Source organism: Nesoenas mayeri, assembly GCF_963082525.1.
Source record: "Nesoenas mayeri genome assembly, chromosome: 37".
In the NCBI taxonomy this organism is placed as follows: domain Eukaryota; kingdom Metazoa; phylum Chordata; class Aves; order Columbiformes; family Columbidae; genus Nesoenas; species Nesoenas mayeri.
In genome coordinates, this window is record NC_137578.1 from 88683 (window position 1) to 108536 (window position 19854).

At 54.2% G+C, this 19854-nt stretch overlaps 4 protein-coding genes across 4 annotated transcripts in view; 1 reads left to right on the forward strand and 3 right to left on the reverse strand.

Annotated features, from left to right (window-relative positions):
* LOC308051324 (uncharacterized protein C19orf47-like) overlaps positions 1-651 on the reverse strand; it is a gene marked incomplete at its 5' end in the record, with an annotated part of 3804 nt that extends 3153 nt beyond the window's left edge. Inside the window, one exon of the mRNA XM_080361698.1 lies at positions 631-651. Within this exon, the coding sequence (XP_080217824.1) occupies positions 631-651 (21 nt within the window). The remainder of the gene's footprint in view (positions 1-630) is intronic.
* On the reverse strand, positions 634-7101 carry LOC308051343 (uncharacterized protein C19orf47-like). The gene is given in 11 exon segments (XM_080361720.1): positions 634-1085; positions 1972-2042; positions 2264-2314; positions 2317-2409; positions 3479-3592; positions 3689-3724; positions 3727-3769; positions 4281-4395; positions 4675-4762; positions 6772-6824; positions 7056-7101. Coding segments are annotated over 10 exon segments (1056 nt in total). The 5' UTR covers positions 6791-6824; positions 7056-7101; the 3' UTR covers positions 634-659.
* A 96-nt stretch (positions 7102-7197) lies between these two features.
* On the forward strand, positions 7198-16101 carry PLD3 (phospholipase D family member 3). The gene is made up of 10 exons (XM_080361722.1): positions 7198-7406; positions 9335-9432; positions 9502-9685; positions 11302-11422; positions 11502-11629; positions 12630-12830; positions 14467-14606; positions 15488-15653; positions 15730-15829; positions 15902-16101. Exons 1-10 carry the CDS (start codon positions 7380-7382, stop codon positions 16093-16095), a joined length of 1359 nt encoding a protein of 452 aa, XP_080217848.1. The 5' UTR covers positions 7198-7379; the 3' UTR covers positions 16096-16101.
* Positions 16102-16383: 282 nt separating this feature from the next.
* Positions 16384-19340, reverse strand: HIPK4 (homeodomain interacting protein kinase 4; the record flags this gene model as incomplete). Its single annotated transcript, XM_080361699.1, has 2 exons — positions 16384-16500; positions 18072-19340. The coding sequence occupies 2 exons, from the start codon at positions 19338-19340 to the stop codon at positions 16384-16386; spliced, it is 1386 nt and encodes a 461-aa protein (XP_080217825.1).
* Between the last annotated feature and the right edge of the window lie 514 nt (positions 19341-19854).

Here is a 19854-nt window from a genome sequence, read left to right on the forward strand (position 1 = left end):
ATAAGTGTTGGGATGAGGCAAAAATACGTCGGGATGAGGTGAAATATATCAGGATGAAGCAAAAAACAGTTGGGATGAGGTAAAAAGTCGTCGGGATGAGGCAAAAAAGTGTCGGGATGAGGTGAAATATATTGGGATGGGGCAAAAAAACGTTGGGATGAGGCAAAAATGTCTTGGGATGAGGTGAAATATATTGGGATGAGGCCAAAAAATAGTTGGGATGAGGCAAAAAGTCGTCGGGATGAGGTGAAATATATTGGGATGAGGCAAAAAAGTGTCGGGATGAGGAGAAAACTGTTGGGATGAGGCAAAAAACAGTCGGGATGAGGCAAAAAATGTCTTGGGATGAGGTGAAAATTGTTGGGATGAAGCAAATAAGTGTTGGGATGAAGCAAAAAACATCGGGATGAGGCCAAAAAGTGTCGGGATGAGGCCAAAATCTGTTGGGATGAGGTGAAATATATTGGGATGGGGCAAAAAAATGTTGGGATGAGGCGAAATTATGTCGGGATGAGGCCAAAAAGTGTCGGGATGAGGCCAAAAATTCCATCAGAATGAGGCAAAAATGTCTTGGGATGAGGCCAAAAAGTGTCAGGATGAGGCCAAAAAGGTGTCAAGATGAGGCCAAACCCACCGTGCCATGGCCAACATGGCGCCGGTTACTCCGTCTTCCTCCCCAGGCGCTGGAAGACGCTGATGGTGCCGGCGTCGTCCATGCGGGCGCCGGGGCCATCGCTGGTGCTCGTCACCTTCGCGCTCCCCCAGGTCCGTTTAATGGTCACCCGAAATTCGGGGGGCGGTTTATCCTTCGTGCTGGTGACATCGTCGTCCCGCGGTTGCAATTTCGGGGGCGATTTTGGCGCGAGGTGCCGGGTTTTGGTAGCGAAGGGGGCGGTTTTGGCTTGGGAACTGGTGGCTTTGGCCTTGACGGGCCCTCCCGGTTCGGCGCTGGGTGTTTGGGGGCGTTTCGGGGGTTTCTTTAAGACGCCGGCGTATTGGAGGACGGAACAGTCGTCGTCGCTGTCGGCGGGTTCGGCGGCGTCGGGCGGTAACGTGGCGCCAAGTCGGCTGAACACCCCGGTGGGCTGGGGACAGATAGGGAGAAACCGCCATGATGCTCCAAAAAGCTCCTGGATCCCCCCAAAAATCCTCCTGGACAGCCCAAAAAAACCTCCTTGAGGACCCAAAATCCTCCTGGATGCACCAAAAAACATCCTGGAGGACCCAAAAACCATCCTGGAGGACCCAAAGAACCTCTTGGGGACACCAAAAAACATCCTGGAGGCTCCAAAGAACCTTCTGGAGGCTCCAAAAAAGCTCCTGGAGGACCCAAAGAACCTTCTGGAGGACCCAAAAAACATCCAGGAGGCACCAAAAAACATCCTGGAGGACCCAAAAACCATCCTGGAGGACCCAAAGAACCTCTTGGGGGCACCAAAAAACATCCTGGAGGACCCAAAATACCTCCTGGAGGCACCAAAAAACATCCAGGAGGCACCAAAAAACATCCTGGAAGACCCAAAGAACCTCTTGGGGGCACCAAAAAACATCCTGGAGGATCCAAAAAACATCCTGAGGGACCCAAAAACCATCCTGGAGGACCCAAAAAAGCTCCTGGAGGCACCAAAAAACATCCTGAAGGACCCAAAAAACATCCTGGAGGACCAAAGAACCTCTTGGGGGTACCAAAAAACATCCAGGAGGCATCGAAAAACATCCTGGAGGACCCAAAAAACATCCTGGAGGACCCAAAAATCCTCCAGGAGGCCTCAAAAACCATCCTGGAGGACCCAAAGAACCTTCTGGAGGACCCAAAGAACCTTTTGGGGGCACCAGAAACATCCTGGAGGACCCAAAAACCATCCTGGAGGACCCAAAGAACCTTCTGGAGGACCCAAAAACCATCCTGGAAGCCCCAAAGAACCTCCATGATCTATTTTTGTGGTTATTTGAAGGGTTTTGGTGCCTCACCTTCGCTCCCGTCGTGGTGTCGGCTTTGGCCTCGGCGCCCAGCCGCTCAAACACCGACGTCCTCTGCAAACCTGTTTTAATTAACCAAATTAATGACATTTTGAGGAGAAATCTCCTCAAGGAACGAAAAATGACGTATCCGCACCACATCCCCCTCGTCCTCCCCTTCAAAAAGGCGTTTGGTGATCAAATCTCATCGCCAAACTCATAAATTTTTAGGCGGGGGGTGAAAACGCACGTTGCGGTTCGTTAAGTTGAGGGTTTGGAAGGTTAATTAATGAATGATTTAGACCTTTGGCCGCTTGTTGCTCGAGGATCTTCTTGGTGCGCGGCGTCGTGCCCTTGGCATGTTAATGATGTATTTTCCCTCCATTTCCGCCGTCACCCGCCGGCGTTTCACCGGAACCGACGAATATCCGTCCGCCGAGTCGCATAAACCTGTGAAAACGACCAAAAAATGACCAAAAATGACCAAAAAAGCTCTTTTTTGGACTAAATTCACCCTGTTCCTGTTGTTTGGTGCAGAATTGTGACTAAAAAAGTAGCTTTTTTTGTGATTTAAAGCGGTTTTTCTGTCATAAATTCACCCCCCCTGGGTGCGTTTGGGTGTAAATTCTGAGGTAAAATGTTGTGGGATGGGAGTCGCATAAACGTGTAAAAATGACCAAAATGACCAAAAATTGACCAAAAAAGCTCTTTTTTGGACTAAATTCACCCTCCGCGCGACTTGTTCCTGTTGTTTGGTGCAGAATTGTGACTAAAAATGTGGCTTTTTTGTGATTTAAAGTGGTTTTCTGTCATAAATTCACCCCCCGGGTGTGTTTGGGTGTAAATTCTGCGGTAAAATGTTGTGTTATTTGTTTAAAAAGGAAATAAAATAGAATAAAACAACTTCTTGGCCATAAAATGGGAAAAAATGAGTGGAGGGTGGGATTTAATGGGAAATAAAAGGGAAAACGATCAACTTTTTAGTCATAAATAGGGATAAAAATGAGCTGGATGGGGAGTTTAATGGCGAATTAAAAGGGGAAAATGACTAAGGGGTATTAAATGGGAAATAAAATGGAATAAAACATCTTTTTGGTAATAAAATGGGAAAAGATGATTTAAGGGAGGGATTTAATGCAAAATAAAAGGGAAAAAACCAACTTTTTAGTCATAAAAAGGGAGAAAATGAGCTGGATGGGGAGTTTAATGGCGAATTAAAAGGGGACAAATGACCAGAAAAGGTATTTAATGGGAAATTAAACAAAAAACCACAACTTTTTGGTCTTAAAATGGGAAAAAATAAGTGGAGGGTGGGATTTAATGAGAAATAAAAGGGAAAACAATCAACATTTTAGTCATAAAAAGCGACAAAATGACCAGAGCGGGCGACTCAACGTGAAACAAAAGCGAAACCAACCCAATTTTGGCGCCAAAACGGGGCAAAATGACCCAGGATGGAGCGTTTAAAGTGAAATTAAAAGGTTAAAACCTTTATTTTTTGGGGAATGTGTCTCATTACCTGCTCTGGCGTGTTTGTTGGAGACAGTGATGGAGATTTTGGAGGCGCGGGGCGGGTTTTGGGGGGCGGGTGGCGACTCGCGCCTCAGGCTGTTGGCGATCATGCGGCTGGCGGCTGCGGAACGGCGGGAAAACGCTGCGTTAAGCTAATTAAGGCGCCTCGTTAATTAAACGAGGGGGGTGGAGCTCACACGCACCCCCGCGCGCTCACCGCTGGTGGCGTTGCGGCGAACATCCGGTTGAACCGCGGCGAGACGGGGGCGAGGGATTCCGTGGCTGCTTTGCACATCTCCTGAGGGGAAAAAATGGCCAAAATTGGGGTTTTGTGACAATTCATTGTGGTGATTTTGGTGCCATTTTGAGCCCTGAGGTGATTCTTGGCGCCATTTTGACCCTTGAGGTGATTCTGGCGCCATTTTGAGCCCTGAGGTGATTCAGGCGCCGCCATTTTGAGGCAGTTTGGGGGTCGCCCTGTTTATCGATAATTCCACATTAGTCACTTTTTGTACATTTTCTTCCATTATATCGTGAAATAGAGACTAAAACTCCCCAAATCGGTGCCCTTGGAGCTGCCATTTTGATTCCTGAGGTGATTCTGGCACCATTTTGACCCTGAGGTGATTCAGGCGCCATTTTGACCCTTGAGGTGATTCTGGCGCCATTTTGACCCTTGAGACGATTCTGGCGCCATTTTGACCCTTGAGACGATTCTGGCGCCATTTTGACCCTTGAGACGATTCTGGCGCCATTTTGAACCCTGATGTCCCCTAATTAACTCCTGGCTAATTAACCCTTTCCCGCACCTGCCGGTAGACGACCTTGGCGTGTTTGAGGATGGCGATGATATCGCCCACCACCGTGATGCCCAATTCGTTCATAATTTCCTTGTTTAAATCCAACAACATGGTTTTCTGAATCCTGAGAAGAAAGAAAACACATGGATTAATGATCTAGTCCCTTAATTAATCCTAATTAACCCCCGCGATTAATTAAAACCCCAAGAGAGACGCGTAGCGATGTCGCCAACGCCACCAGCGTCGCCCTCATAAAAAGAGCCATAAATATATAAATAAGGAACAAAAACGCGGGTTTTTGATGATAAAAAGGTAAAAAATGAGTGTGGGGATGGATTTAATGTGAAATAAAAGAAAAATGAGCAACTTTTTAGTCATAAAAAAGGCAAAATGAGGTAAAAACCTGTTGTCCACGAACATGACGGCGTAGTTGACGGCAGGACCCGGCGGGATCCCGGCTTCCTTGAAAAACTGGATCCACTCGGACGTGGCTGAAAATGGGGAGAAAAAGAGGGAAAATGGGAAATAAAGGAAAGTTGGGGGGGGGGTTGGGTCACTGGGGGGGAAATGGGGGGAAAATGGGGTAAAATTTGGGGAGAACTTGGGGGATTTGAAGAATTTGGGGGGATATGGGGGGAAGATGGGGGAGATGGGGGGGGGAGATGGGGGGGGGAGATGAGATGGGGGGGTGCGGGGGGGAAGATGAGATGGGGGGGATATGGGGGGAGATGAGATGGGGGGGATATGGGGGGAGATGAGATGGGGGGGATGTGGGGGGAGATGAGATGGGGGGGATGTGGGGGGAGATGAGATGGGGGGGATGTGGGGGGAGATGGGGGGGGGATGTAAGGGGGGGATGTGGGGGGGGAATGGAGGGGATGTGGGGGGGGGACGTGGGGGGGGACGTTGTAGGGGGGACGTGAGGGTTTTGTGAGGCATTTGAAGGGAATTTGGGGGGATGTTGTGGGGGGGGATGTGGGGGAGATGTGGGGGGGGTTGTGGGGGGGATGTGGGGGGGAAGATGTGTGTGTGGCGGGGATGGTGTGGGGGGATGTGGGGGGGAGGATGTGGGGGGGGAGGATGTGGGGGGGGGACGTGGGGGGGGGACGTGGGGGGGGGACGTGGGGATTTGAAGGGAATTTGGGGGGTTTGGGGGGATATGGGGGGGGATGTGGTGGGGGATGTGGGGGGGATTTAGGGGTTTTGAAGGGAATTTGGGGGGATGTGGGGGGGGGATGTGGGGGGGGGATGTGGGGGGGGATGTGGGGGGGGGGATGTGGGGGGGGGATGTGGGGGGGGGATGTGGGGGGGGGATGTGGGGGGGGATGTGGGGGGGGGATGTGGGGGGGGGATGTGGGGGGGGGATGTGGGGGGGGGGATGTGGGGGGGGGGATGTGGGGGGGGATGTGGGGGGGGATGTGGGGGGGGGGATGTGGGGGGGGGATGTGGGGGGGGGATGTGGGGGGGGGGATGTGGGGGGGGGATGTGGGGGGGGGGATGTGGGGGGGGGGATGTGGGGGGGGATGTGGGGGGGGGATGTGGGGGGGGGATGTGGGGGGGGATGTGGGGGGGGATGTGGGGGGGATGTGGGGGGGGGATGTGGGGGGATTTGAAGGAAATTTGAGGGGTTTGGGGGGATTTGAAGGGAATTTGGAGGGTTTGGGGGGATATGGGGGGGGGATGTGGGGGGGGATGTGGGGGGGGAATGTGTGGGGGGGGATGTGGGGGGGGAATGTGGGGGGGGAGATGTGGGGGGGGATGTGGGGGGGAGATGAGGGGGTTTGAAGGGAATTTGGGGGGATGTGGGGGGGTATGTGGAGGGGGGAGATGTGGGGGGGGGATGTGGGGGTTTTGAAGGGAATTTGGGGGGATGTGGGGGGGGGATGTGGGGGGGGGATGTGGGGAGGGGATGTGGGGAGGGGATGTGGGGAGGGGATGTGGGGAGGGGATGTGGGGAGGGGATGTGGGGGGGATTTGAAGGAAATTTGAGGTGTTTGGGGGGGATTTGAAGGAATTTGGGGGGGATATGGGGGGAGATTTGGGGGGAATTTGTGGGGGAGATTTGGGGGATTTGAAGGGAATTTGGGGGGGAGATGGGGGAAGATCGGGGGGAGGGATGTGGGGGGATGTGGGGGGGAATGGGGGTGTGGGGGGGGGGATGTGAGGGTTTTGTGAGGGATTTGAAGGAATTGGGGGGAGATTTGGGGGGAAGATTTGGGGGATTTGAAGGGAATTTGGGGGGAGATTTGGGGGGAATTTGTGGGGGAGATTTGGGGGATTTGAAGGGAATTTGGGGGGGGATATGGGAGGAGATTTGGGGGGTTTTGTGAGGGATTTGAAAGGAATTTGGGGGAAGATTTGGAGGGTTTTGTGGGGGAGATTTGTGGGGGAATTTGGGGGGGGATTTGGAGGAGGATTTGGAGGAATTTAGGGCGAATTTGAGGGGGGAACAGGGTGAGATTTGGGGGGATCTGAAGGACATTTGGGGGGTGTCACTCACCCATGGTGACGGACGCCATGGGGCCGGGGCTACGCGGGGGCACCGGGAGCTGCCTGGGGGGGGCGGGAAACGGCCGCTGGGACCCACAGGAGCTTCTCCCCTTCTCCCCATAGACCCTCCTGCCCCATAGATCCTCCCGCTCCCCCCTTCTCACCCCACACCCCCATATCCCGCCCCACATCCTCACCCCATTCCTCCCCTTTCCCCATAGACCCTCCTGCCCCCCATTTAGCCCCACACCCCCCCTCATCCTGCCCCATTTAACCCCACAGCCCCATTCTCACCTCCCCGCGCCCCATCCCGCCGCTACCGGCCCGCCGGGCCCGGCCCGACCGGAAGCACATCTCCGGAAGTGACCTCACCCCAGCGAGCCTCCGGGGCGGTGAGGGGTTGAAGGGGGGGCGCTCTAGGCAGCGCCCGCAACCATAGGGGGAAGGGGGAGATGACCATAGAGCGCTTGGAGGACCGAGAGCGCCGCCCAGAGGGACGCGCTGGGAACAGCTATGGGGGGGGATTAAACCCGACCTGGCCTTAAACCCGGCCCTAAACTGGCTCTAAACCGGGCCCTGGACGTGTCCACGGCCTTTGTGTTCCAGCGTCGCGCCGGGATGGAGCCCCACGGCACCTACAGACTGGTAAGGGCACCCAAACCGGGACTGGGGTACCCCAAAACCCCCCAAACCCCAAACTGGGGCACCTCAGCACCCCAAAACCTCCATATTCCAAACTGGGACACCCCAAAACCCAAACTGGGGCACCCCAGCACCCCAACCCCCCCCATATCCCAAACTGGGGCACCCAGAGCTCCCTGCCCCCCCCAGCACCCCAAAACCCCCCAAAACCCAAACTGGGACACCCCAAAACCCCCAAACTGGGTCAATCCAGCACCCCAAAAACCCCCAAATCCCAAATTGGGACACCCCAAAACCCAAAATGAGTCAATTCAGCACCCCAAAAACCCCCATATTCCAAACTGGGACACCCCAAAACCCCCAAACTGGGTCAATCCAGCACCCCCAAGACCTCCATATTTGAAACTGGGACACCCCAAAAAACAAACTGGGTCAATCCAGCACCCCCAAAACCTCCATATTTGAAACTGGGACACCCCAAAAAACAAACTGGGTCAATCCAGCACCCCCAAAACCTCCATATTCCAAACTGGGACACCCCAAAACCCAAACTGGGTTAATCCAGCACCCCCAAAACCTCCATATTCCAAACTGGGACACCCCAAAACCCCCAAACTGGGTCAATCCAGCACCCCAAAAACCCCCATATTCCAAACTGGGACACCCCAAAAACCAAACTGGGTCAATTCAGCACCCCCAAAACCTCCATATTCCAAACTGGGACACCCCAAAACCCCAAACTGGGACACTCTAGCACCCCAAAACCTCCATATTCCAAACTGGGACACCCCAAAACCCAAACTGGGTTAATCCAGCACCCCCAAAACCTCCATATTCCAAACTGGGACACCCCAAAACCCCCAAACTGGGTCAATCCAGCACCCCCAAAACCTCCATATTCCAAACTGGGACACCCCAAAACACCCAAACTGGGTCAATCCAGCACCCCCAAAACCTCCATATTCCAAACTGGGACACCCCAAAACCCCCAAACTGGGTCAATCCAGCACCCCCAAAATCTCCATATTCCAAACTGGGACACCCCCAAAACCAAACTGGGTCAATCCAGCACCCCAAAAACCTCCATATTCCAAACTGGGACACCCCAAAACCCAAACTGGGTTAATCCAGCACCCCAAAAACCTCCATATTCCAAACTGGGACACCCCAAAACCCCCAAACTGGGTCAATCCAGCACCCCCAAAACCTCCATATTCCAAACTGGGACACCCCCAAATTAATTAATCCCTGCATTTTGGGTCACTTTACATCTGTATATTAACTCATTTCTTAACTTGGGGTGGCTTTAAGTCCCCTAAATTAATTAATCTCTTAATTTGGGGGTAACTTTATCTCATAAATTAATTAATGCCTTCATTTTGGGGATCATTAAATCCCCTAAATTAATTAATCCCTGAATTTGGGGGTAACTTTACCTCATAAATTTATTAATTCCTCTATTTTGGGGGTGTTTAATTCTTATAAATTATTTAATCCCTTAATTCGGGGGTAACTTTACCTCATAAATTCATTAATTCCTCCATTTTGGGGGTGTTTAATTCTTATAAATTATTTAATCCCTTAATTTGGGGGTAACTTTACCTCATAAATTAATTAATCCCTTCATTTTGGGGGCTTTTAATTCTTATAAATTAATTAATCCCTTAATTTGGGGGTAACTTTACCTCATAAATTAATTAATCCCTTCATTTTGGGGGCTTTTAATTCTTATAAATTAATTAATCCCTGAATTTGGGGGTATCTTTACCTCATAAATTAATTAATCCCTTCATTTTGGGGGCCTTTAAATCCCCTAAATTAATTAATCCCTTATTTTTGGGGTAACTTTACCTCATAAATTCATTAATTTATGCACTTTGGGGTCATTTCCAACCCTCTCAACTAATTAACGTGTTAATTTGTTGCCGCAGCCCCATGGCCGCCTGTCGCTCCTCATCGTCACCATCGTCACCATTGGCCACCACTCCGGTGACGCCAACGCCGCCACGTCCTGCGGTGACACGTGCCGGTGAGTCACGCTCATTGGGGCCGCCATGACGCCCCCAGCGGTCCCTTTGTCACCATATTGTCCCCTCAGCGCCGTCCTGGCCGAGAGCATTCCGGAAGGGATGACATTCGGCGCCGAATTCGCGCCGAATCCCACCACCTTCGCCACGTGGATGAACATGATGGCCGCCGCCACCCGCAGCCTGGACATCGCCTCCTTCTACTGGACCTTGACCAACGAGGACACGGGGACGCACGAACCCTCGGCTGCGCAGGTTTGTGGCTTAAAACCGGTTCTAACCGCCGTTTGGGCGCCATTTTGAATCTTCCCGCCGCTGTTTTGACGCCATTTTTAGTCAACTCGCCACCGTTTTGGCGCCATTTTGAATCACCTTGCCGCTTTTTTGGCGCCATTTCTAATCACTCCTCTGCCGTTTTGGCGCCATTTTGAATCATCCCGCCGCCGTTTTGGCGCCATTTTGAGTCATGGCGCCACCTTTTTGGCGCCATTTCTAATCATCCCGCCACCATTTTGGCGTCATTTCGAATCATCCCACCACTGTTTTGGCGCCATTTTAAAGTCCTCCTGCCACCGTTTTGGCGCCATTTTAAAGTCCTCCTGCCACCGTTTTGGCGCCATTTCGAATCATCCCGCCACCATTTTGGCGCCAGTTCGAATCATCCCGCCACCGTTTTGGCGCCATTTCGAATCATTGCGCTGCCGTTTTGGCGCCATTTCAAATCATCCCACCACCGTTTTGGCGCCATTTTGAATCATCCTACTGCCGTTTTGGCGCCATTTCAAATCATCCCGCCACCGTTTTGGCGCCATTTCTAATCATTGCGCTGCCGTTTTGGCGCCATTTCAAATCATCCCACCACCATTTTGGCGCCATTTTTAGTCATTCTGCCGCCGTTTTGGCACCATTCTGAATCAACCCGCCACCATTTTGGCGCCATTTTCAGTCATGGCGCCACCGTTTTGGTGCCATTTTGAATCATCGCGCCACCATTTTGGCGCCATTTCTAATCATCCCACTACCGTTTTGGCGCCATTTTTAAATCATCCCGCCACCGTTTTGGCGCCATTTTTAGTCATTCCGCCACCATTTTGGCGCCATTTCGAATCATCCCGCCACCGTTTTGGCGCCATTTTGAATCACCTCGCCACCGTTTTGGCGCCATTTCGAATCACCCCGCCACCATTTTGGTGCCATTTCTAATCATCCCGCCGCCGTTTTGGCGCCATTTTGAGTCATGGCGCTGCCGTTTTGGTGCCATTTCAAATCATCCCGCCACCATTTTGGTGCCATTTTTAGTCATCCTGCCGCCATTTTGGCGCCATTTCTAGTCATCCCACCACCGTTTTGGCGCCATTTCGAATCAACTTGCCGCTTTTTTGGTGCCATTTCTAATCACTCCACCACCATTTTGGCGCCATTTTTAGTCATCGCGCCGCCATTTTGGCGCCATTTTTAGTCATCCCGCCGCCGTTTTGGTGCCATTTTGAATCATCCTGCTGCCGTTTTGGCGCCATTTCAAATCATCCCGCCACCGTTTTGGCGCCATTTCTAATCATTGCGCCACCGTTTTGGCGCCGTTTCTACTCATTGTGCTGCCATTTTGGCACCATTTTGAATCATCCCACCACCGTTTTGGTGCCATTTTTCGTCACCCCGCCGCCGTTTTGGCGCCATTTTTCGTCACCCCGCCGCCGTTTTGGCGCCATTTTGAATCATCCTGCTGCCGTTTTGGCACCATTTCAAATCATCCCGCCACCGTTTTGGCACCATTTCCAATCATTGCGCCACCGTTTTGGCGCCATTTCTACTCATTGCACCACCGTTTTGGTGCCATTTTGAATCATCCCGCCGCCTTTTTGCCGCTCCAGGGTGAACAAATCCTAAAGGAGCTCATGGGCTTGCCCCAACGCGGCGTCGCCGTCCGCATCGCCGTGAGCCGCCCGTCGAAGAAGTTCCCGTTGAGCGACCTCGAAGCGTTGGAGCGGAGCGGTGAGCGATGCTAAAACTGCCGGAATTGGGGTTTTTGGGAGTGTTTTGAGGGCGGGAAATGTGTGTTTTGGTGGCACAGGTGCGGCGGTGCGGGTGGTGGACATGCCGCGGCTCACCGGCGGGGTGCTGCACACCAAGTTCTGGCTGGTGGACGGCGCGCATTTCTACGTGGGGAGCGCCAATATGGACTGGAGATCGTTGACGCAGGTGAGAGGAAGGGGTGGGTTGAGGGAAAATGGCGCCAAATGGGCTCAAAATGGCGCCAAATGGTCCCAAAATGGCGCCGAGTGGCGCCGAACGGCTCCAAAATGGCGTCAAATGGCCCCCAAATGGCGCCGAATGGCCTCAAAATGGCCCCCAAATGGCGCCAAATGGTCCCAAAATGGCGCCAAGTGGCCCCAAAATGGCTCTGAATGGCCCCAAAATGGCGCCAAATGGCCCCAAAATGGCGCCAAGTGGTCCCAAAATGGCGCCGAATGGTCCCAAAGTGGTGCCTAATTGCCTCAAAACGGCACCAAATGGCCCCAAAATGGCGCTGAATGGCTCCAAATGGCTCCAAAATGGCGCCGAACAGCCCCAAAATGGCACAAAAGGGTCCCAAAATGGCACCCAATGGCCCCAAAATGGCTCCAAATGGTCCCAAAATGGAGCCGAATGCCCCCAAAATGGTTCAGAATGGCCCCAAAATGGCTCCATATTGTTCCAAAATGGCCCCTGAACAGCCCCAAAATGGCCCCAAAATGGCTCAGAATGGGCCCAAAATGGCACCAAACAGCCCCAAAATGGCACCAGGTGGGTCCCAAAATGGCTCCAAATGGCCCCGAAATGGCGCTGAACAGCCCCAAAATGGCTCCAAATAGCCCCAAAAAGGCCCCAAAATGGTGCCAAACAGTCCCAAAATGGCGCCTAACGGCTCCAAGTAGCCCCAAAATCGTGCCTAATGGCCACAAGATGGCTCCAAATGCCCCCAAAATGGTTCAGAATGGCCCCAAAAGGGCACCAAACGGCCCCAAAATGGCACCAGATGGGTCCCAAAACGGCTCCAAATGGCGCCGAACGGCCCCAAAATGGCACCGAACGTCCCCAAAACTGTGCCGAATGGCCCCAAAATGGTTCCAAAATGGCTCCAAACGGCCCCAAAATGGCACCAAACGCCCCCAACCCCATCGCGTGCCACAAAACGGGTCCCGACGCCGCGTTTCCACAGGTGAAGGAACTCGGCGCCGCCGTCTACAACTGCAGCTGCTTGGCCGAAGACCTGGGCAAAATCTTCGAGGCCTATTGGGCGCTGGGCGTCCCCGGCGCCACCGTCCCGGTGCCATGGCCGGCCAACTACTCCACCGCCTTCAACGCCGAGACGCCGCTGGCGCTGACGCTCAACGGCACCCGCGCCGCCGTCTTCTTGTCGGTATGGCCGCCATCGCCGCCCTTCGGCCAATCGACGTTGGCAACGCCGCTAATTACTTAACGAGCTTAACAGTTGGGTTCGGCGACCTCGGGAGTCTCTAACAACCAAAACGCTTCTATATGGCGTATTTACGCCGAAATTATGGTGGGTTTTGGTAAAATGGAGGCCTTGGATTGTAGGTGTCTTTTGTGTAGGCCTCTACGGTCGCATTTTACCTCAAAAAACCCCATTTTTAGTCAATAAACGCCAAAAAACAGGCGGCCATGATGACCTGTGACCTCATGTAGGGCTCAAATGTCCATTTTACCTGAATAAACCCCATTTTTAACCAATAAACGCCAAAAAACAGGCGGCCATGATGACCTGTAGCTTTGTGTAGGTCTCAAATGCCTCATTTAACCGTATAAATCCCATTTTTAGTCAATAAACGCCAAAAAACAGGCGGCCATGATGACCTGTAGCTTCCTTTAGGTCTCAACGGTCTCATTTTGCCTGAATAAATCCCATTTTCAATCAATAAACGCCAAAAAACAGGCGGCCATGATGACCTGTGACCTCATGTAGGGCTCAGATGTCCATTTTACCTGAATAAACCCCATTTTTAACCAATAAACGCCAAAAAACAGGCGGCCATGATGACCCGTAGCCTCACGTAGGTCTCAAAGGCCTCATTTAACCATATAAATCCCATTTTTAGTCAATAAACGCCAAAAAACAGGTGGCCATGATGACCTGTAGCTTTGTGTAGGTCTCAAAGGCATCATTTAACCGTATAAATCCCATTTTCAATCAATAAACGCCAAAAAACAGGCGGCCATGATGACCTGTAGGTTCCTTTAGGTCTCAACGGTCTCATTTTGCTTGAATAAACCCCATTTTTAACCAATAAACGCCAAAACACAGGTGGCCGTGATGACCTGTAGCTTTGTGTAGGTCTCAAAGGCCTCATTTAACCATATAAATCCTATTTTTAGTCAATAAACGCCAAAAAAACAGGCGGCCATGATGACCTGTAGCCTCACGTAGGGCTCAAAGGTCCATTTTACCTGAATAAACCCCATTTTTAACCAATAAACGCCAAAAAACAGGCGGCCATGATGACCTGTGACCTCATGTAGGGTTCAAATGTCCATTTTACCTGAATAAACCCCATTTTTAACCAATAAACGCCAAAAAACAGGCGGCCATGATGACCCGTAGCCTCACGTAGGTCTCAAAGGCCTCATTTAACCATATAAATCCCATTTTCAATCAATAAACGCCAAAAAACAGGCGGCCATGATGACCTGTGACCTCACATAGGGCTCAAATATCCATTTTACCTGAATAAACCCCATTTTTAAACAATAAACGCCAAAAAACGGGCGGCCATGATGACCCGTAGCCTCACGTAGGTCTCAAAGGCCTCATTTAACCATATAAATCCCATTTTCAATCAATAAACGCCAAAAAACAGGCGGCCATGATGACCTGTAGCCTCACATAGGCCTCAAAGGCCTCATTTAACCATATAAACGCCATTTTCCTCAATAAATCACCCAAACCGACCCTCACCCCCCGAATATTCGCCGCGACCGCTTTGGTTTGCGTTAAATAGACACGATTTAATTAAAGATGGATGTTTTGTTTTCGGCAGAGCTCGCCGCCCCCTCTCTGCGCCGCCGGCCGCACCGCCGACCTCGCCGCCATCATTGGCGTCATCGACGCCGCCGCCAAGTTCATCGACGTGGCCGTCATGAGTTACCTCCCCACCACCGAGTTCTCCCACCCCGAAAGGTTCGTGCTCCCCGTTATTTGGCAAATTTAACGGTTTGATGGTGTTTCTCGCAATATCCTCCCAGTAAACCCGCCATAAGCAATTGGCTCAAAGGGTCCTTGGCGCCATTTTGGGCCCTAAGGTGATTTAGCGCCACTTTTTGAGGTGATTGTGGCGCCTTTTTATGACATGATTCAGGCACCATTTTGCCCCCTGAGGTGATTCTGGCGCCATTTTGTCCCTGAGGTGATTCTGGCGCCATTTTGTCCCTGAGGTGATTTTGGGGCCATTTTGACCCTGAGGTGATTTGGCACCATTTTGTCCCTGAGGTGATTCAGGTGCCATTTTGAGCCCTGAGGCGATTTGGCGACATTTTGAGCCCTGAGGTGATTCAGGCGCCATTTTGACACTGAGGTGATTTGGCGCCATTTTGACCCTTGAGGTGATTCTGGTGTCATTTTGAGCCCTGAGGTGATTCTGCCGCCATTTTGTCCCTGAGGTGATTCTGGCGCCATTTTGAGCCCTGAGGCGATTCTGGCGCCATTTTGAGCCCTGAGGTGATTCAGGCGCCATTTTGACCCTGAGGTGATTCTGGTGCCATTTTGAGCCCTGAGGTGATTTTGGTGCCATTTTGACCCTGAGGTGATTCTGGCGCCATTTTGAGCCCTGAGGTGATTTGGCACCATTTTGACCCTGAGGTGATTCAGGCGCCATTTTGAGCCCTGAGGTGATTTGGCGTCATTTTGAGCCCTGAGGTGATTTTGGCACCATTTTGACCCTGAGGTGATTCTGGCGCCATTTTGTCCCTGAGGTGATTTGGCGCCATTTTTTGAGCTGATTCCACCGCCATTTTCCCCCTGAGCCCATTTCGATCCCCCATTCTCTCCCATTCCCCCTGCAGATTCTGGCCGGCCATCGACACCCGTCTCCGCGCCGCCGCCTTCGAACGCGGCGTCACCGTTCGCCTGTTGGCGGGCTGTTGGCGCCACAGCCGCGCCTCCATGTTCCCCTTCCTCCGCTCCCTCGCCGCCCTCGCCGACAACCGCACCGGCTACACCGTGGAGGTGGTGGGTACCGCGCCGACCCCGCCACCCCCCTCACTGCCTTATTTTGGTGCGTGACGCCATTTTCCCCTCACCACAGCGGCTTTTCCTGGTGCCGTCAAGCGCGGCGCAAGCGCGAATCCCCTACGCCCGCGTCAACCACAACAAGTACATGGTGACGGAGAACGTGGCGTATATCGGTGGGTATCATGGCGGATTTGGCGGCGGGGTGGGTGTTTCATTATGTTTCACCAAAAACCACCATTTTATAGGCACGTCCAACTGGTCCGGCGACTATTTCGAGCGGACGGCGGGTTCGGCGTTGGTGGTGAAGCAAATGGGGGACGGCGGCACCGTCACCGAGCAGCTCCGCGGTGTTTTCGAGCGCGATTGGAGCTCCCGCTACAGCGTGGACATCGGCGACACCGAGCGCTGGGTGAACGTCTGTGGCTCCCGCCAACCGTAAGTGCCGGTTGCGCCAAATCCGGCCAAAAAGAGAGAAAAACGAGAGGAAATGATGATGTTTCGGTGCGTTTTACGCCGCGGTCACGGAGGGGAGGGGTTGAGGACGATGGCGACGCCGTCCCGGCAAAGAGTTGCGCCAAAGTGTTGGTAAATGGTTTATTAACCGGCGCCGGAGCGGCCGGTGCAGCGCGTCATGGCGACGTTGTCCCCCGCCGGCGATTTGGCGGCGAAGGGGAGGAAGAGGAAGGTTTTTGGTGGGTTTTGGTGGGTTCCGGTGGGTTCCGGGGCCTCAGCGGTGCTGCGGATTCGGCGCCGGGATGCGGGTGCTGGTGATGCCGAGGGGGTTCCAGGTGGGTCCCGTGGGGTCGCCGGGAGGGTCGGGGTCGCGCGGTGGCACCGGGGGGCTCTGCGGGGGAGGAGCACCCGTGGGTGGGGGAACAGGGACCCCCAGCACCCAATGGCCATGAGCACCCTTGACATGGGGACACCAGGGACACCGAACACCCAAGATTTGGGGACACCAGGGACATTGAGCACCCATAAGGTGGGGACACCAGGGACACCAAGCACCCAAGATTTGGGGACACGGAGACCCCGAGCACCCAAGATTTGGGGACGCAGGGACCCCGAGCACCCAATGTCCCCGAGCACCCATGACATGGGGACACCAGGGACCCCAATCACCCAAGATTTGGGGACACTAGGGACATTGAGCACCCAAGATGTGGGGACACCAGGGACATTGAGCACCCATGATTTAGGGATACAGGGACCCCGAGCACCCAGTGTCCCTGAGCACCCATGACATGGGGACACCAGGGACACGGAGCACCCAAGATTAGGGGATTGCAGGGACATTGAGCACCCATAAGGTGGGGACACCAGGGACCCTGAGCACCTAATGTCCCTGAGCACCCAAGATTTGGGGATATCAGGGACCCCGAGCACCCAATGTCGCTGAGCACCCAAGACATGGGGACACCAGGACAGCGAGCACCCAAGATTTGTGGACACAGGGACCCCGAGCACCCAATGTCCCCGAGCACCCATGACATGGGGAGACCAGGGACACTGAGCACCCAAGATTTGGGGACACCAGGGACACTGAGCACCCAATGTCCCTGAGCACCCATGACATGGGGACACCAGGGCATTGAGCACCTAAGATTTGGGAACACCAGAGACATTGAGCACCCATGATTTAGGGACACTAGGGACCCCAAGCACCCAAGATTTGTGGACACAGGGACCCCGAGCACCCAATGTCCCCGAGCACCCATGACATGGGGACACCAGGGACCCCAATCACCCAAGATGTGGGGACACCAGGGACACTGAGCACCCAAGATGTGGGGACACCAGGGACATTGAGCACCCATGATTTAGGGATACAGGGACCCTGAGCACCCAGTGTCCCTGAGCACCCATGACATGGGGACACCAGGGACACGGAGCACCCAAGATTAGGGGATTGCAGGGACATTGAGCACCCATAAGGTGGGGACACCAGGGACCCCGAGCACCCAAGATTTGGGGATATCAGGGACCCCGAGCACCCAATGTCGCTGAGCACCCAAGACATGGGGACACCAGGACAGCGAGCACCCAAGATTTGTGGACACAGGGACCCCGAGCACCCAATGTCCCCGAGCACCCATGACATGGGGAGACCAGGGACACTGAGCACCCAAGATTTGGGGACACCAGGGACAATGAGCACCCAATGTCCCTGAGCACCCATGACATGGGGACACCAGGGCATTGAGCACCTAAGATTTGGGAACACCAGAGACATTGAGCACCCATGATTTAGGGACACTAGGGACCCCAAGCACCCAAGATTTGTGGACACAGGGACCCCGAGCACCCAATGTCCCCGAGCACCCATGACATGGGGACACCAGGGACCCCAATCACCCAAGATTTGGGGACAAAGGGCCCCTGAGCACCCATAATTTGGGGCCACCCGTGTCCTACCTTCCCACCGGCTGCTACGCGCCTCCATCTGGCTCCGTCCTCCGCGCCGCCCCCTCCGCGGTGCCACATCCCGCGTCCCCTCGGCGCCGCCGCTCGCCAACCGTCCCATCGCCCGTCGTCTCCATCCGCCTCACTCAACCTCAACCCCTCCATCTTCTCCACGACGCTTTGGACGCCAACACCGCACCGGGACGCCTTCAAATCCTCTCGGCAAAGCCGGTAATACGCGGTGGCCTCGAAATCACCGGCGAGCCGCTGCAGGGAGACGAAGGGATGCCCGAGCGCGGCGCCGGCGCCGATGCGCTCGCGTGACCCCCATGTCAGCATCCTCTTCAGCAGCTCCACCATGGCGCACACGTCGCGGCGCTCGGCCAGTGCCTCGCGGTCGTGCGGCGGCGCCGGTTTCGCGTTGACGGCGCCCAACTGATCCAATGAGGAGAAGATGAATTTCCTCCTCTCGGCCCGCGGCTCGTCGCCCGGCGCTTTGAGCTGCCACGAGCCGGCGGGGTCCGGCGCCCGCCGGAAGAACGCCGGCGCCTTCCGCGCCGCGCTCAACAGCTCGCCGCGCGGCAAGCCCAGCGTGGAGCAGATGTAGCGCACCTGGTCGTGCTCGTCGGCGCCGGGGTAGAGCGGCCAACCCAAGTGGAGCTCGGCCAAGACGCAACCCAACGACCACACGTCCACCTTCTCGCCGAACGGCAAACCCAACAGGATCTCCGGCGCGCGGTAGAAGCGCGATTGCATGTACGGCTCCGCCACGTGGCGAACGTCGGCGAAGACGCTGGCCGAGCCGAAATCGATGAGCTTGACGCGGAACGGGAAGCGTGGGTGGTCAACCAGCATGATGTTCTCCGGCTTGATGTCGGCGTGGATGATAGAAAGCTCCTTGAGCTTCACCAGCGCCGCCAAAACCTGCGCGGCGATGGTGCGGATGTGCCGGACGGGGAGCGGCGTGAAGTTGTTTCTCTTCTGGAAGTCGAAGAGGTTTTGCTGGAGGAGCTCGAAGACCAAGTAGGTGCGGGAAGCGTCGCCGAAGGACTCGAGGAAGCGCACGACGTGCGCGCGGTCGGCGCCGGCGCGGCGGAGGGCGCGGAGCAAGCGCAGCTCGTTCTTGGCGGCGCGTTCGCCGTGCCCGTCGTTGCGCAGGATTTTGATGGCCACCATCTCGCCCGTGCTGCTGCGCCGGCCCCGGGCGACCTCGCCAAACGTCCCTTTGCCGACCGTGGCCACCACGCTGTAGCGTTCGGTGCCCGCAGCCAACGTCCCCATGGTGGCGCCGGCGCACCCCGGGGCGGGGGGTTCCAGGACGAATGAGGGTTCCAGCGTCGCCGGGATGGAACGTTGTGTTGGGCTGGGCTGGGGGTTTGGGCCGCAAAGCCCGGCCTAAGGCTCTTAAACCCAGTCTAAGCCACATAAAACCCAGCTTAAGGCCCTTAAAAGCCCCCAAAACCCCTAAGGCTCTTAAACCCAGCCTAAGCCCCCTTAAACCCAGTCTAAGGCTCTTAATCCTAAGGCTCTTAAACCCAGCCTAAGCCCCCTTAAACCCAGTCTAAGGCTCTTAATCCCATCCTAAGCCCCCTTAAACTCAGCCTAAGGCTCTTAATCTTAAGGCACTTAAACCCAGCCTAAGCCCTCTTAAACCCAGCCTAAGGCTCTTAAACCCATCCTAAGCCCCGTAAAACCCAGCCTAAGCCCCGTAAAACCCAGCCTAAGGCACTTAAACCCATCTTAGGCACCCTTAAACTCAGCCTAAGCCCCCTTAAACCCAGCCTAAGGCTCTTAA

Bases quoted from the DNA above. Each gene is read 5' to 3' on its own strand.
- PLD3 (XM_080361722.1), top strand. From the start codon at position 7,380: ATGGAGCCCCACGGCACCTACAGACTG. The intron at 11,423-11,501 runs GTGAGCGATGCT...TTGGTGGCACAG, and splicing joins CGAAGCGTTGGAGCGGAGCG to GTGCGGCGGTGCGGGTGGTG. The intron at 11,630-12,629 runs GTGAGAGGAAGG...GCGTTTCCACAG, and splicing joins ACTGGAGATCGTTGACGCAG to GTGAAGGAACTCGGCGCCGC.